Source organism: Phaethon lepturus, unplaced genomic scaffold (assembly GCF_000687285.1).
Source record: "Phaethon lepturus isolate BGI_N335 unplaced genomic scaffold, ASM68728v1 scaffold34126, whole genome shotgun sequence".
NCBI lineage: Eukaryota > Metazoa > Chordata > Aves > Phaethontiformes > Phaethontidae > Phaethon > Phaethon lepturus.
In genome coordinates this window covers 4,042-21,367 of record NW_010546141.1, presented here as the reverse complement: position 1 = coordinate 21,367, position 17,326 = coordinate 4,042, and the positions used below count along the sequence as shown (strand labels likewise).

The following is a 17,326-nucleotide window of genomic DNA, read 5'->3' as shown; positions in this document are numbered from 1 at the left end:
AGGAATGCTGAGAAGCACCTGGTGGTCATGGTCTCTGTGTGTTGATTTTTGACTCAGCTGTAATTCTCATGGCCACGATTAAAGTCTGATACTGCATTTTTTAATGTTAAAATATATATTTTATTTTCTTTAAGGAAATTAAATCCACAATGAGAAGTGAGGATTAATAATATGTAAAAGATATACTTACAGAAAATTACTGTGTTTATTGTGTAAGTGTGACATGAATCTTTGCCACTTATTTGCCATTCAGTACTATTATGATCACACAGAAGGCCTGTGATTCATATGTCAGGGAGATTGGCAGTATTTTTTCAGTATAATAGGAGGATATAGGCAGATTTTTAGTAGGTTCTTTAGTTTAATTCTGGAATCTGAAGAAAAGCCTGCAGCTATTGATATTTGGTAACAGATTTTCATATCTTAATACTAGAGATGCATTTAGTTGTGTTCTTTTTTCCTGAGAATTTAGAGGTGTTACAGGATTTGCTTTTAAGGTTTTTTAGCAGAGAAGGTTGCAATATTTCTGTCAGGCAACAAGAGAAATGCATCTTCCATAATGGTGGCCTGTACTTGTCAAGACATTGCATCCTAATGAAAGAAGGGAAGAAGGAGAGTAATTTTCTCTTTGTGCTAACAATGTACTAAATGAATTTTATGTATAATTTCAGGTATCTTGATTGCTTTTAAAATTTAGAAGCTTTTTTCTCAAAAAGTCTCTTGAAAATATCTTGTAATAACAGTGGCACATGAGGCTACCTGAACAAGGAGTAACAAAGATTATTTTATGTCCAGTGACCAAAGTTTTCTGTAACTTTTTTCTAAAGGCTATGGCATTAAAAATCTACTCTAATGAATGCTTCTGGTTCAGTCTTGTTTTTATGGTATTTCGTTCCATGATCAGTTTTAGAATAAAATCAGAAGATAATGTTCTTAAAGGGTGTAAGCATTAGCTCAAACCTAGAAATAGTATATTTTATAAAGTATATGAATTCCATTTTAGCAAAGTGTCATTTTTGAGCAATCTCGTAACGAAAAATGTCTGTCCTAGAAATACTAAATGGACACCTCAGCTGTATGTGCATTTCTGGATTCTGTACATTCATACAAAAAATTAGAGTGCTGTATTGCTATGTGGGGTGCAATTTGAGCAAAAGGAATTATCTCAAATACAAATGAAACAGTAGGAAGTTAGAAAAAGAACAAAATAATGAATTACATGTTTTATCTCATGGGGAAAAAAAAAACCATCTAACTGGAAACAGCTGGATGTTTTGAAGTTAAGTCAGAAACTAAGTATGTGGCTCAGTATCTTACATAGTTCAAGGAGACCCTCTTGGACATTTCTATATACATCTGTAGCCCCAACACCAGCTGTACATACGTCTTCATGGACATGAGTAGAAGTAAAAATGTGTTTTTGTATATATGAAAATATTTTAGTCTATTTTAACAATTTGAGTGTATTTATGCATCTGTACATAATATTACTGTGCTTTTGCATTCCTTTCTCTTTAAAACATACAGAATGTTTAAATGAAAAACTATGTTATCACACAGGGGTTTTTTGCCTTTGAACGTACAGAAGACTGTCACTATTTTGGAGGGCATACCTGATAATGGCCAGATATTTCTCTGCTTGCATGTATTTGTTTAACAAGTCATTCAGAGTACTTTGCTTTGTGAGCTGAATTTACTGTATTAAGTAGAGAGAAATGCTCTTAAGTTTCCTTAATGTGTTTGAAATATAATGGTTTTGACATAAACTTGACTTTGCTTTTCCTGTGCTTAAGGATTTCACATTCTATGTCTTGTTCCTTCTCATTTTCTTTTCTCCTTTATTTTTCTTTACTTCCTGCATTTTTCCTGAAAGATTCTCAGCATCTTTCTAGTCCTTTGGTGAATAAGAGAATATAAACTTTGGGAAATACTGCACACCCTTCAAAAAAGCAGTGAAGAAAGCTGGTTTTGTAAGTTTGTAAGTTCTACAGTCATTTTGTCTATTGAACTTCAAGAAAGAATGATCAAAGAAAAGCTGTGCCTTTAATCTGAAGTAACTTCTGCAGTTTACGTGCTGCATAGTAGCTTTTGCAAATCTCAATTCTATCCCCTTGGTTTATGGCTACTTAGAATTTGGTTTAGCAGAAAGGTTGAATGTCACAGTGGGTTTTTATGGAACAATAACAAGTCAGTTGAAATAGTTCTTTTTTTTCCAAGGAGGTAAACCTACCTGCGCTATTACTCTGTTTTACAGCTCACATTGAATTTTATCAGTGTGGCTTAATACAGTGCTGATAATAGTGCAAAACAGCTTCTATAACAATTTTTACAGCTCATGAATCTTTATTCTGAAATAGTTTTAAGGAGGTTGTCAGTGGGGTTTTTCAAAACTCCTCTTGTAAAACTTACTTGTTCTTATGAAAAATCTTTTCCACTAGCTACCTTTATTTCTGTACTTAATCCGAAGGACTTGAAACACATAGTTTATGATTCATGAAATTGATATGCACATTAGATCTACTGGCATAGGTGGTGTCAAAAATAGTACTTCTCTAAGAAGATGGTTTCTCATTTCCACATTGATAGGCCCTATCCACACGTACACAACTGTTACTCGCTTTCTTTTTTTCCTCTGGTTCATGAAGTTCTGATAAGTGATATTTGAATACTCATGTGATGAAAAATTATCTGAGATTATGATTTTCTTAGTCATTGAAAGGAATATTACTCTAATTATCTTTAATACTAAAAATAAAAGATTGACTTCCCATTTTTGTTGTTGTAGAAGAATTGCTCTTAGCTGCAGTAATTCATGCTATTGATATTTTCTATTTCAGTTGGAAGAAGGAGAGCAAATACAACTTTCCAAAATATTTTTCTGAATGCAATCTTTATGCTTACAACATGAAGAAACAGGCATAATGCATGTTTATGTACCATACTCTTGAGTTGCTGACAGTATTCCTCTATTTTATGGTTTTTTTAGAGGATTGTTAGTGAAGAATTTACTGAGGTGGGGGAAAGGGAAGGGATATTTAGTCTTTTGGTAAATTCCCCATGCTGTATTCAGATACATTCTTAGGTTGGGAAGTCTCATGTTTTCATTTCTCCTAAAGCAGTAAGTTTTGCTTTTGGTTGAGTTGTTGTGGTGTTCCCTAATCAACTAAAGTTTCCAAGTTTTCAGGCTTTTTTTCTTTCATTACATTTACTGTTAAGACGAAAAGAGTGGCAGAATGTGCTATAGATCCTGCCTTCATTAGTATGTTGGCATCTAGCTCTATGAATTTGATGTGGTCTGAACTAGCTACGGTAAATAACATGACAGAGAACATGAGATAAGTAAATAACAGTGATGATAACATAGAAGTCTTATTTATTCATACTGTGATAGAACCTGATCAGGATTTGCTCAGCCTTCCTCTTTTACAAATCTTGCTTTGGAGGCTGGGTAAGAGTCTTGGTTTTGTTTGATGGTACTCTGAAACTGAATACAAGCACAGGTGGCATTTTCTTTTTATCATCTTTCCTTCGCCTATTAGAAATGGTAAGATTTTTTGAAAGCAAGTGTTTAAACTGAGGCTGATAAATTTATATCTAATTCCCAAAATGTCTGTTTTTAAAATGTTTAGTATGTAATTGCCTTGCTACCAGTTGTTAATTTGAAAAAGCACCATTATAGACATCTTCATGATTGAAATTGTTACCAAAAATTATGGAAAAATAATGCTAGGAGAATTTGAAGACTAAGTATTCATTCTGGGTTATCTTTTCCATTTTACTGAAAGTTGTTATAATTTACTGCAACTAATTTGTAAGCCTTCTTCCGGGCATCATAATTTGTGATTTCGTTGATGTGGTTTCTGCTAATGGAGATAGGCAGGAGGAAGATGCACTTAAGACTTGAGCTTACATGTTTGGAAGAAATTTAGAGTAATAGTGATAACATTTCAGTCTCATAGCTCAGAAAAAGAAAAATGAGATTGCATCTTGTACAGCAACCATCTGCTGTTCCTAGTGTGGCCTCAGTGGCCTTGCACACAACTCTAGTACCTGATTCTCCACTGAAGAAAGGACCCCTACAAGACTGATTCCCAGCTAATTACTCAGGGCTTGAAACTTACTGTGATTCAGAGACCCATGAAAATTACTAACATCTTCTCATATCCAGAATACTTTATTTTACAAATAAAAAGAGAAATTTCTGATTATTTATGAAGTATTCTTTTTCACAGTTGAAGGTTGGTTTATTTCTTTAATTACTGGTTTGTTTAGAGGTTTTTTGTGAGTTACAGTCAAATCTTGAAGTAACTCACCTCTTTGAAAATTCTTATCTTTGTTGAAAACAAACAAGTATCCTGGATAACCACAGAAAGTCTGGAAAGGTACTCACTACCAAACTGTTGTCTATATAAAACTTCGGTGTGATGACTGTTAGCTAGTACCTGAGCATTGGCGTAGCAGTATCAAGGCTGACCAAGTTCTCCACTCTGTGAATTGCCTAGCTGACAACTTGTTTCTCAGTGTTTGGCCAACAGTTGATCAAGTAGTATCTCAAAGGTTAGGTACACTGATAGGACTCCAAACATGTTATTAGTAAATAACTAAATAGCTAGCTCAGTAAGGGCCCCTGAGGGCATCCTCACTCCTGGCCATGGCTCAGGACCAACATACAATAATGCAGCTGCGGGCTGCTTCTTCCAGCCCTCAGCTGGAGGCTTCACCCCCTTGGGGTGAGGTTTCCAGGCAGGGCTGAACCCCATCCCATGGGAGCAGCTTTTGGCTGAGGCTCTACTGCTCAGCCCCGCTTGAGCCGCAGCTCCTGCTGCCTTGCAGCCTTGCCTGCGCGTGGCCACGCACCCTGTTCTTCTGCTCCTGGACCTTGACCCCTGGCTGGCTTCTGAGTGACTCTGGCACTGCTTGGTCACTGTGAACCTGCCCACCGGTCGTGGGGCTGAGTCTGACTGCCGGTTCTCCTCACTGGCCTTCACCCTGACCTGAATCCATAGATAACTTCCCAGCTTGACCCCAGACCTGCTTTATCACTGCAGGCTTGGCTGATCTGAACTTGGGTGTGTCCCCTGGCTTGCCCTGCTCCCTTGCTGAGGGCAGTGTGGTGGGTCCTGGCTGGTGCACCCCAACCCTGCTGGCCAGGGTCCTCCATGGCTGCTCAACCCCAGGGGGTAGCCAGCCCTCACTACACACTGTCACTCTGGCTGCTTGGTAACTAATGAGGAAGAATAAGGAGGGAACACCACCACCATTGAACAAAATAGGGGGAGCATGTGGCTCCAGAAGACCTTTCCCAGCCAGGGAGCAAGGAACCTCTTTGACCACTGTGGAAACAAGCATGTACTAAATGGAGTGGTCTGGGTAGGGTTGCTAGTTGTCGTTCCCTTTCCTCCCAAGAAGTGTCCACCTTGAGGTGGTTCCTTCCTGTCCTTTAGTTATCTTGTCATTTCTGGTATTCTTCCATAGAGAATCTTGAAAGCATGCTTTTGGCAGGTAGCACCTCATGGCTGATAAAGGGTTATCTCCCAAGAGGTACTGAAGCTCTATGTGAGCTGAACCAAGTCAGGTACTGTGCTTGGCTAAGAAGTATGGCATTCATGTAATTCAGTTGACCCTCCTGAGGGGAACCAGAGGACATAAAGAAAGTAGAATATGGTCAAGTTTCTGGGTTTCTTGAGTAATCTAATTTGGAAATAAGGTATATCATTAAGATAACAAACAGTCAACAAACAGCTCGGGTGCCAATTTCTGTAAATGGATTTGTCTAGACTGTTTTTATATTATGTGGTCCAAGATTAACAATACAAAAATCTGAACAAGCATGAGGTAAAGAGAGATTTATTGTGGTGTTACAAGAAGAAGGCTACATCATAGGCAGGTTCCTTCTAGAGGGAATAGCAGTAGCATTAATAGTCTCAAGGGTTCTGTTCTCCTCTCTCGTTTAGACTACCTTATGAGTAGGTATAAAAATGTGGTGCATTTGTGCTATTTGATTTACAAGCAACCCTCGTGAAATGGAAGTTTCTGTGACTTGGACTGATGGACATTACAGTGTCTGTTTATCTATACCTACATTAAAGGTTATTTTTTATTTCCCATTTTGCTGTCACATTTCTTTTTCAACTTTCAACTTTCAGTATCTTTCACATGCATGATTAATCTGTAGAGTAATAGCATTTAGCATCTGGAGAAATAGTGACATTCTATTCCCAATCAGAATTGAGCACTTATAGAAGATCATGAAGTTTATGATCAGACAGAAAAAAGGCATGACTTTATTTCTAACTTGATTATGATATGCTAATATGCATCCATTCCTTTTTGTGTTTGATTTCTATCCAAAAATATTGAATGTTGACATATTCAACTGGGTGCAATTTGAACAGAATTAGTGAGACAACATACTTGCAGTAGAAACCACCTGGTCCTTGTTCCTGTCCGCCTTGCAGTACTGCTCATATTATAGTTATTAATTAGAGGTAGTTATCTGAACCAGTGACACTTTGTTTCAAAACAGTATTTAAATGGGTATCTAACACGTTGCAAATTGGAAAATTGCATTTATTTCTTTTTTAATGCCAGAATTGTACACTGGTAAGCTGTAGAAGACAGCATCTCTTCTCAGGTTCTTTCTTACTACCTGCTGAAGAAACTGCTTTGGAGCAGTTTGACAAGGCTTGTATCACTCCGCAAGTGCCTTAAGATACTAGATAAAACTGTAATGCATGTGAAGCTCCAGCCTTTTTTAGCTTAACATTTCTACTTGAAATGCTTTCTTCAACTTGACTAGTGCTGTGGGACAGAGGGACCATCTGCAGCTTCAGAGTTGAACTCACAGGTGGACTCGGGGACCACAGTTGGAAGTGCTTCACTACCATCACAGAATACAAAGCACTGAGTTAGATTTCCAGCCTCTCTTTTCAGGGCATGAGGAGTCATATACCTTAGGAGGAATTTACAATCTTAGGAGGAACTTACAATCTTAGGAGGAAATTACAATTTTAGCAGAAAATTACAGGCTTAGCCAGTGCTAGGGCTTAAGCAGTTCTTTCTGCATAGAGTTTGTGGTGTTAAATGTGTCCTGCAGCACCTGAACTTTTTCTCCCCTTTCAAAAAGTAATCTCAAGTGAATTAGTTTACTTTTCAAACAGAGGAATAGGATGTAGTATGCAGGCTGGCATCTTTTTATCTGGAAGCTCAATAACACTTGCAGAAAGTGAAGGCTATATAAGGGGCCGGGGAAGATGGGGAGGACAGTTGTATTTTGATACTTCCTAGTGGGGAAAAAATGCTGTTTTCATAGTCCTTAAGGCTTTCACTAAAGCTTAAGAGAGAGAAGCCAGGAGAGAGGAGCATAACAGAAAAGCTTATGGGTGAGGGGAGAGAAATCAGATAGATAGAAGTTCTGGATTACAGTTTCTGTTCTGTTAATTGTGTTACAGTATGTATCTACTGCTAAGCTCACATGGATTGTCTGGCAAATATTCCTAGTGTCAGAATACATTGTAAAGACACAAGTTAAAAGACTAAATGAATGATGAGAAGTGTGATCATAAAGAGTGTAATATGCCAAGGGTTGCATAATTTTCTTCAGCTGTCTGCTTTTGAGGTCTGTGCAGGTGGTGCCTGATGAGTAGTGAAAGAACAGTTCTGAAGAGATTCCAGCTAGAAGCAGAAATGATCGTTAGAGCAGCACCTGCCTCCTTTTTAGTCTGGCAGCTCAGCCTTGTAGCCTCAAGAGTGACACATATGATGAGTCTCCTAAATTTAAGATGTAGTTTGTATACCTGCGAACGTAATTAAAGATTTCCATTCATAGAAAGCTCTCATAAGCAGCAAACTCTCAATTTATCATCTCATTGAGATGAATATTCACTTATTGATACCTTGTGAAACTGATACTAGCAGGGCAGCACAATTTGCATGTTCTCGTCAATAAAGATTTCTAAACCAACAAAAAAAGCTTCAGTAACAATGCCGATCAAACTTTGAATAATCCTTTCATTCTGGAAAGTTTGGCAGAACCGTGATAATGCAATGAATGTGTTACACTGGTATAATAAATGACTGAAAGTTTTCATGAAAATAAAAGTACAGGTGGGGATTATTGTACTGATAGAGTGATAACAAATTCTTCAGCAGATCATTAGATTGCAGTTTATGGTGTCATTTTCTTAAATCAGTCTCCTGAAGTATTATGCATGAGATTTTTTTTCTTCATAAACAAGCCTTTGAAGTGCCATGTTGTCAATATTTTCAAAAAGTCATTCACTGGAGTACTGAATCCTTGGAATTAAGCAGTAAAAAAAATCCATTAAATTTTAATTCTATAATTTTTTTGCTTTTATAGTAGTTAATTCAATGGTAAACCCCTTTATGTTAATACCTCCAAGTAGTCATTTTTGTGGGGTTTTTCTTTACAGCTTTCTTTGCATATTGTTTTCTTAAATTTTACTGATAAAGTGTGCAATTTGATGGCACTTCCTATCTGTTTCTAGTGTAACAGCTTCTGAATGAGGCATCCAATCAGCAAAAAATATCTAGAAAATCTTCAGTGAACGGAACATTTACGATTTTTAGCAAAATCAAAACAAAGTGATGAAGGAAGTACGTTGCTTATGATGCCTGATCAGTGAGGCAGTAGCTTTAATAAAGAATCTTGTCTATAGCATAAAAATAAATTGATAGTTACTGAGAATTTCCTTGCAAGTCTCCCAAAGCCCCACCCAGGGAAGAGGAATGGCAAAGCATGGATTCCATTACACAGCATGGTGGTGTGGTACAAGAATTCATGTGATGGGGCTGCCGGTAGTTGTGTGCTGGAAATTTGGATCAACAGAGGCATTCAGAGGGTCTCTAGAATGTGCACTGAGCACAGCTTACAGGAGCAATGGTCTGCGTGATTTTGTGGTGTTATAAAAAAAAAAAAAAGGCAAGCATATACATCACAATAGCAGTGATTCCCCTCTTTTTTTTTTTTTCTCTGCTGAACTGATGTCAGTTAGAAAATGTGGAGGATAGTAATGTGTAGCCACCTTCTCAGCGAGGTGCACTGTGCAGTATAATTCTTCTGTACTCCTTTCATTCTTTCATTTACCCAGAATATCTCAGGTACGCTGAGTGGTTTCCTCCTTGCAAAAAAGAGGGAGACATAAGTCAGTACAAGCCTCCACCTTCCTTAGATGTTGACAACAGACTTTAGTGGCTGTGTAGGTCAAAGGATATAAAGCTGATTCACAGCGCTGCCTGTAGGGAATGTTTTGTTAAAGATTTAGCACCTATCTGAAGGGGAACAAGATTTTTCAGTGTTTAAAAAATATATTTCACCTTCTTTTAAGATTAACTCAAGCTTTATGTTACAAAAAGGTCCTCCAACCTCTATACTCAGGTTGTACTCAGTGTTCTGTACTAGTCACCTAGAATTCAGTCATGGCAGGGGAGATATATATAGATATATATATATGGAGTTTTTTAATATACATATATATATGATTTTTAAAATGGCATTCTAGGGAACTAGGGTGTCAAAATTTCCCTTTTCAGTTATCTTTCTCACTAATAACTAAAAAATAATAATTATATAGTCTACATTTTGTTTTAAATTTGAAGATGTGTCAAAGGCACCAATGACTGTTGCAGTGCCGTCTGTTAGGATTCAGTCTTTGGCAGAATTTTTTTTCATGTAATACATGGTTCCTGGCAGATAACATGGCCTGATCTTGCATTGAAAGAACTGCGTCCAGCAGGATGAGGGGAGTGATTCTCTCTCTCTTCTCCATTCTCGTGATACCCACCTGGAGTACTGCATCCAGCTTTAGTGTCCCCAGTACAAAAAAGACATGGACCTGTTGGAGAGGGTCCAGAGGATGGCTACAAAAGTGGCTAGAGGGCTGGAACACCTCTGCTGTGAAGAAAGGCTGAGAGAGTTGGGGTTGTTCAGGCTGGAGAAGAGAAGGCTCCGGGGACACCTTATTGCACAGCCTTCCAGTCCTTAGAGGGGACTTAAAGAAAGACGGAGAGAGACTTTTTACCAGGGCCTGTAATGAGAGGAAAGGAGAAACTGTTTTAAACAGAATTAGGGTAGGTTTAGATTGGATAGAAGGAAGAAATTTTCTATGAAGATGGTGGTGAGACCCTGGAACAAGTTGCCCAAAGAAGTTGTGGATGCCTTATCATTGGAAGTGTTATAGGTCAAGTTGGATGGGGCTTCAAGCAACCTGATCTAATTAAAGATGTCCCTGCCCATGGCTGGGAGGGGCGGGGGGTGAGGCTAGATAATCTTTGAAGTTCCCTTCCAACCCAAACCATTCTGTGATTCTATGGTCTACTTACATATGGAAGATTTTTCTTTTTAATCACAGGCTCATTTAGTTGGGAGGGTATTCTTGAGATTCTCTAGTCCAACCGCCCTGCTCAAGCAGGGTCTGCTATTGTGGGTTTTTCAAGGACTGTGTCCAGCTGGGTTTTGAATGTCTCCACAGATGAAGACTCCGAAATCTCTCTGGGTAGTCTGTTCTGGTGTTTGACCACCCTCACACTAAAAACCTGTTTCCTTATGTTCAGAATTAATTTCCTGGTTTTGAATTTGTGCCTATTGCCTCTTGTCCTGTCACTGAGCACCACTGAGAACAGTCTGGCTCCCTTTTCTTCATTCCCTGCCCTCAGGTATTTATGTATACATTGGAAAGATCCTGTTTTGCCCCAGGAGGTGCTGTTACGATCCCAGTAAGAAAGGCACTCGGAGTCTGTAAGGTATCATTTAAAATACTGTCTATTAGAGCTGAGACTGTAAGGAGAGAATTATACAGACAATCTTGCATCCCTTTAGATGGTGGGAGTCCTGTGTGGTGTGACATTGGATGGGCCACTGATCCACGTGCAGCATGCTGGGCAGTCCCTCCCAGTAGCAGAGATTCTCACATTTGGTCATTCAAGCTGTAACAGGAATTTTTTACAAGGAAACCACTCTGTTCATTATTTCTCCTGGCAAACGGAAAGGACATCCATATGAGAACTTCTTGGGGCACTTGTGGTTGAAGTCAAGGCCACGCAGGTGAGGTAACACAGGCACCCGGTGGGAGCTGCCTGCGGGCTCTGATGCAGTGTGTTGGCCAAGTTCATCCTGCAGCCAGGGGAGTTGGGCAGCACAGCACAGGCCTGGGCTCACTCCCATTGGCTGTTGTGTGGGTCACCAACACTTCGATGTACGACAGTCTTCTGGTCAGAATCACTACAGGTCCTCCATGGTCTATAAAACCTGGTAATCTGTTAGATAAGGGGTACTTCAAGGCCAGCATTTTTGGCTTGGTTTTCTGTGAGCTTCAATGAGAAATGTTTTAATGAGTTGGCATACACTTGTTTAGATATTTGCCTTTTTCATTAGTAATCAAGAATGCTTAGGACGTGAGGAGCAGTAATAGTGTTGGTGAGGTGAATAGTAGGTGAGGTGCTAACAGAAATAAAACGGACAAATAGTAAATATGAGGTAGACTTAAAATATCCTACTGTAACATTTTAGCTAAGTATTTAGTAAGTATGTCTGTGTAGGAAGAAGTTTGTAATAATTTTTGATATGTCTTTCAGCTGTTGTGAAGTATTTGCAGTGTTGGTCATCAACATTGAACAGATACTTTAACTGGCATTTGTTATGCTGTCTTTTTAAGTAATTGCCTGTAATATTTCAAACTACCACAGAAGACATGAGATGCAAATATGTGTCTTGCTAATAAGTAGAAAAATGAGTTCTTTTTCATGCACACTGCAGAGAAGAATGTTGTTTTGATCTAGCAATATGTTATTTCGTATACTAAAATGAAGTTTTCTTACCTGATTTTGACTCAGGTAATTGTTAAAAACAGGGTGCAAGATACCATTTAAACAACTTGTGTGAAAATTTGCATAGTGCTCCATCTGCATACCTACTGTCATGTTGAAGGCTTAATCTTCTGATAAATAATTGCTATATGGCATATTTCAGTATTTTATTGCATAGCAAGTTTTGTAAACTCTGTTTTATAAACACTTAGATTTATAACCTCCTGGCATGGTTTTGACTGAGCAGGCTGAAGATAACACTTCTTTAGCTCCATTTCTACCGAAAGGTATCTTACAGAAACTTTATCTTACATATTTGCACAGACTGAAAACTCCTCTTTCTTTTTCTTTCCATAGGATAAGAAATGGGTTCTCAATCATGAAGATGTCACACTGGGAGAATTACTGGGCAAAGTAAGTAATCAAGTGAGCTAAGTAACATTTAAGTAAGTATATATTAATCATTAAGCCTACACATTTCCTATGTGCCTCATCTTTTAAATTACTGTGGTATGCAATTTTTGTATAAATTCTTTTACTTTAATACAGAAGACAGCGTTGTGCTTTAAACAAATGTAAATCACATTTACTGGCAAGTGATATAATGTGTGTGCTGAAGGTTAACTAGCATACATATTTTTCTCTTTTAGAAGGCTTTTAAGCTAACTAGATTTCTGTAAAGCATGATGTGGCTGTTTTACTTTGTGTAGTCTTACAAAATATGTCATTGCAAAATCAAAACATAAACAAACATGTTTATGTAGTTAATGAAATTTATGTATTAAATATGATATAATAAGATGATTATGATATAATAAGATGATTATTCAACAATATTTGTTGAAACAAATGTTGATTGCTTTTGTATTATTTATTGAATGCTAGGTAACTTCATGATGGCATATGTATTAAATTAATTGTTATATAGTGTAGTTTTTATCACAAAGTCTGCTGAGGAGCTATAAGTCTTTAAAATCAGGTAAGGCCTGTACCTCACTTATATTTTTAGCACCTTTACAGCTACAAAAACAGTTGTGAGTATTACTCTGGACAACACATTCCAAAGGATTGTCCAAAAACTGAAAAATATGATTAAATGAGGAGAAGACAAATGAAAGCAATAATTGCGTTCTTACTGTGATACACACTAAAGGAATTTATAAACTGTTCAAGAAATGGGGGAATTAAATGCTTTCAGAAAATTCTGTTTCCCAGGTTAAAATCTCTTTGGCAGTGTAAGATGACAAAAATATTATCTGCCAGTAGACAGAGCTGTGTCTGCCTAAAATGCAGGTACTATGACAGCTTCACATTTTTGAACAGAATAGAATCAAGGGAGAAAAATAAAGGCATTACAAAAGCTTTGTCATGCTAAAAAATAAGTATGAATTAGTCTTCATGAGTAAATACAGTTAAAGAAATCTTAAAACTGATTAATTTAGTAAACTGTATATAAGTGTGCATTGCATTTTGTGCCAAAAAACACTCAATAAAGACAACTCTGCTTAAAAGAGATTATAGAAGGATATGTTCTTTAAAAAATATGGAACAGGATAAAAACTTTCTTGAAACACACTATAAATGTGTAACACATCCATCCCTAAAAAAGATACAGTCAAACTAGAAAAGGTAAGAATGACAGGACTGTCAGCATCCATGTGAGAGAATATTAAATAAACTACAGCCTTTCAGCATGGAAATGAGAAATCTGAGGATCCATAAATCTTGAGTGGCCTGGAAAAAGTGAGGAAAATCACGAAAGCTTGATGCGTAAGAGGATGCAAACTTCAAAAAAGACAAAGATTTTCCTGCACCTCAGGTCTGTTTATTTACTCAGTATTAATTCTATAGTAACCCACAAAATGGAAGTTATATGAAAGGAACATGTTATATTAAAAATCATATACATAATATCAATTAAATATTTTAATAAAGAAGAAAAAACATTTTCCATACTTAAGTAGTCCTTAAGGTGGGTTCAGCTTTCACTGTTAAATACTTCTGACCAGAAGGCTAGAGGAAAGGTGTGCTGGGAGTGGCTCAGCTTCTTAGCTTTGGGTACCTTGTGCCCTTGTTACTAGCAGCACATTACTATTTTCCATCTGCGAGTTTCTTTTTTTCCTTTTTTGTCTTCTTCCTTTGGCAATACAGTATTCAAATGCATGGTGTAAAGGAATCTTCATGACTCAGGAATGGAAGAATACTGTTTTCAGCAGAGTTTTGCTGTTTGTTTAATTCGCATGCAGCCCCAGATACCAGGACGCAGAGGCGGAATCGTGGAAATTTATAAGATGTAGATTTAAGTTTGAGTCGTATTTATTCTTTGGGAAATACAGAACTTACAAAAAGTAGGAGATTTTGTTTTTTTTCTTCTCTTGGGTTTTTTCATTGATACCAGTGTTTTGTTATATACCCCACAATTTCCTTCTTCCTTCAATTTGTGTCCTAATTAATTTTCCTTCTGTTTTTATTTAAGTAAAAAATACATCTGATGGAGATTATTCTATGGTCTTTGTTATTTCAGTTTTTCTCTATGAAAGCCAAAAGAATAAACATCTTACCCCAGGGGTATATTGTTGAAGACCTAAAAAATCTGATTATAAAAGGAGCTACTTTCCAAAGTCTTGTTCAAATGTAAGGCCTTACATACTTGCCTTTATAGAGCAGTGCTGAGCTTAGCTTTAAAAAAATTGTGGATCACATAACTTTTTCAGGGCCTACAAGACAATACATTTTTTGCAGTGGTTTTAATTTACAATCAAAATTAATACATGGTGTTTTCATTCTTCTTACCTTGCATTTTTTATTTCTTGTGTATGTGAGAATGTTTCTGTTATTTTGATGTGTTTTGTCCTAGTTTCACAGGTCACCTTGTGGTCTCTTACAGACTGCAAGTTAAAAACTATTGATAAAATACAATAGTGTGAAAATGAAAGAGTACAGGAGTAAGATCAAGAAAAAAAATAGTACTATCAGTGTTGACTTTAGAAGTTACAAAGAGTTTTTATGAGAAAATTACACAATTAATGTATTTTTTTCTGTTTCCAGCAAGGTCAAAGTAGAACTTGCATGCTATGTCCATATAATAGATGTACTAGGTCTATGTGAACTGCATTATGTTAGGGGCAGATACTGAAAGATAACTTCATTTGGTGTCGTAAACACATTTCAAAGTTCACTACCAGTTATGCTAACTGTCTGCATTATTATTCTGGAGATTTGTGAAGATTTTATTTACTTACAATGATTTTTTTTTTTCCTCCCTGATTTCAGGGTAATTTTGGTGAGGTGTATAAGGGAACATTAAAGGATAAAACTCCTGTTGCTGTAAAAACTTGTAAAGAAGATCTTCCTCAGGAATTGAAAATAAAATTTCTGTCAGAAGCCAGGTAGGTTCTCTAAGTTTAATTGAAATACATACTTGTTGTGGTTTATTTTTTTCTAGATTTTATTACTAGATGGATTTAGAAAATCTGACCTTCAGAATAATTCAAAGAAGCAGTAGTCAAACTTTTTTCCTTTTTTTCTCTCCTTCAGTACATTCCACAACTGTTGCCCTGGTAACTAAATATAGGCATTTTTAATGTAAGAATGCAGTAGCATCTGCACTTGCTGAAACTACCTCTTTAGCAAAGCAAGCTATGCCTATACAACATAGTTTTGTTATTGTAAGTGCTTCCATTTAGAACTTCTTCTGACATGTGCCATGAGGATTAGGATAAGAAGACTGGAAGATGCTGTTAATTTAAATGTGATTATACCAGTCATAAATCCTACCTTACATGCATGACTGGTATAGCTTGTCAGATATGGCTAAGTTACTGTATAGACCCAATAATAACTTTTGATTTGAAAGAAAAGTTCACTCCAGCAAAGATATATTATGCTGCGTCAGGCAGCGTGTGATTGCATACCTATTTTTCAAATGACAGTCATGCCACAATATGATAAGTATTCTGAATATAGGCTGATGTAGATCGGTACGTCCTGAGACCTTAGGATAGAGGGGCATGTTGAGATAATGTCACAATTGTTTAAATTAACTTGCTCCCTCTTGCTATTAAGCTTCTTATGTTTTCATTTTTACTCCCAAACTAGTGTGATCAATAGGGAAAAGTAAAAGATAGTATTTACATTTAGAGAATGAAGATCAGCTACCGTATCTGTTGAATAATTTTAAACAGTTTGTAACTTCGCAACTGCAGAGATGTTTCATTTGTTAAGCAGCCTGCTGCTAATGAAACAGTGTTAGTCTGAAAAAAATGAAATGTGTTATTTCTCACTAAATACATATGTACCAGCTAGGTTAGTATTTTACTGTTGATCCTAGGAAAAAAGGGAATAAGAGAAGGTGCTTTAAGTCAGCAAATAGTAGAAGAAACATTTAAGTTTCAAGGTCCCTGTAGAATTCTTCCTTGCCCTTCATTTCACTTATAATTCATAGCCTGCTGGATTAGGCTGCAAATGTTCCTATTAAAGTCTTGTGTAAGAAGATGTAAATGTTTTTGTCTAATTACAAAATTTAAAATTGCTGTCCTTATATTCTTTTAAAACTTCTTGTATTAATTGATCTCTTAAAGTCGAATGAGTGTGCATTTGAAAAATGTAGCAGGAAAGTGTAGAGCCATGCTGTGCATGCTTTTTTGATGTAACTCTGCTTCTGATCCACTACTGAAATGCTATTTAATTACAAGGCTTCTTGAGAAACTCCAAATGTCTCAGGCCATTTTTCAGTTATATAGACAAATGTTATGTAGGCAAATGGTAAAATTACAAAAAGAATAATTTAGTGTTCAGTCTTGATTTATTAGTGAATCAGTATGTCTTCCATTTCAAACAGAATGATGATTGATCTGTTACATTGATTTTTTTAATCTTTATAATAACAGTAATGACATGTTTCACTAATATAACATTAAGGGTTTAAGATATTTTCCTATAATATTTAATCAGTTTGTACAATAAAGTTCATTAATATAATAAAGTTCCTGTGTGTTTTTCAGAATACTCAAACAGTATGATCATCCTAATATTGTAAAACTTATAGGAGTTTGCACACAACGACAACCTATTTATATTGTTATGGAACTTGTTCCAGGTAATTTTTTTTTCCTTTTTTTTTTTACCCAGCATATTTTCATAGGTATTGTTTCGATAATGTAAAATGTTTTGGTTTTTATTTGTCTTCATCTGCATTCTTATGACTGATCTCAAAATCAGTCAGAATCTCAAAATCTTGCAAATCTTTGGAAATACTAGGTTTTACTAGCTTTGGAGTGGAAACAAATCTGTTGTGAGGTTTTCTGTAGCTATTCAAGACAACAGAATTTGCTAAAAGGTATCTCAGCTCTATCTTCATTTGCCTTCTGACAAGATATTACATGGTGCTTCCTTTAACAACTGAGTTACGTAGTGAATGTGAAGATACTTGTCTTTAAAAAAACTTCACGGCTGGGTAATGTTTAAATTTTAATAACTTGGGTTTTTATAATCTTTGGTAATA

General features: G+C 36.5%; 1 protein-coding gene across 1 annotated transcript in view; it reads left to right on the top strand.

Moving 5' to 3' along the window:
• LOC104622427 (tyrosine-protein kinase Fer-like) overlaps nucleotides 1-16,921 on the top strand; it is a gene marked incomplete at both ends in the record, with an annotated part of 22,058 nt that extends 5,137 nt beyond the window's left edge. The window contains 3 exons of the mRNA XM_010289203.1: nucleotides 12,181-12,237; nucleotides 15,097-15,212; nucleotides 16,827-16,921. Of these exons, the coding sequence (XP_010287505.1) occupies nucleotides 12,181-12,237; nucleotides 15,097-15,212; nucleotides 16,827-16,921 (268 nt within the window). The remainder of the gene's footprint in view (nucleotides 1-12,180; nucleotides 12,238-15,096; nucleotides 15,213-16,826) is intronic.
• Between the last annotated feature and the right edge of the window lie 405 nt (nucleotides 16,922-17,326).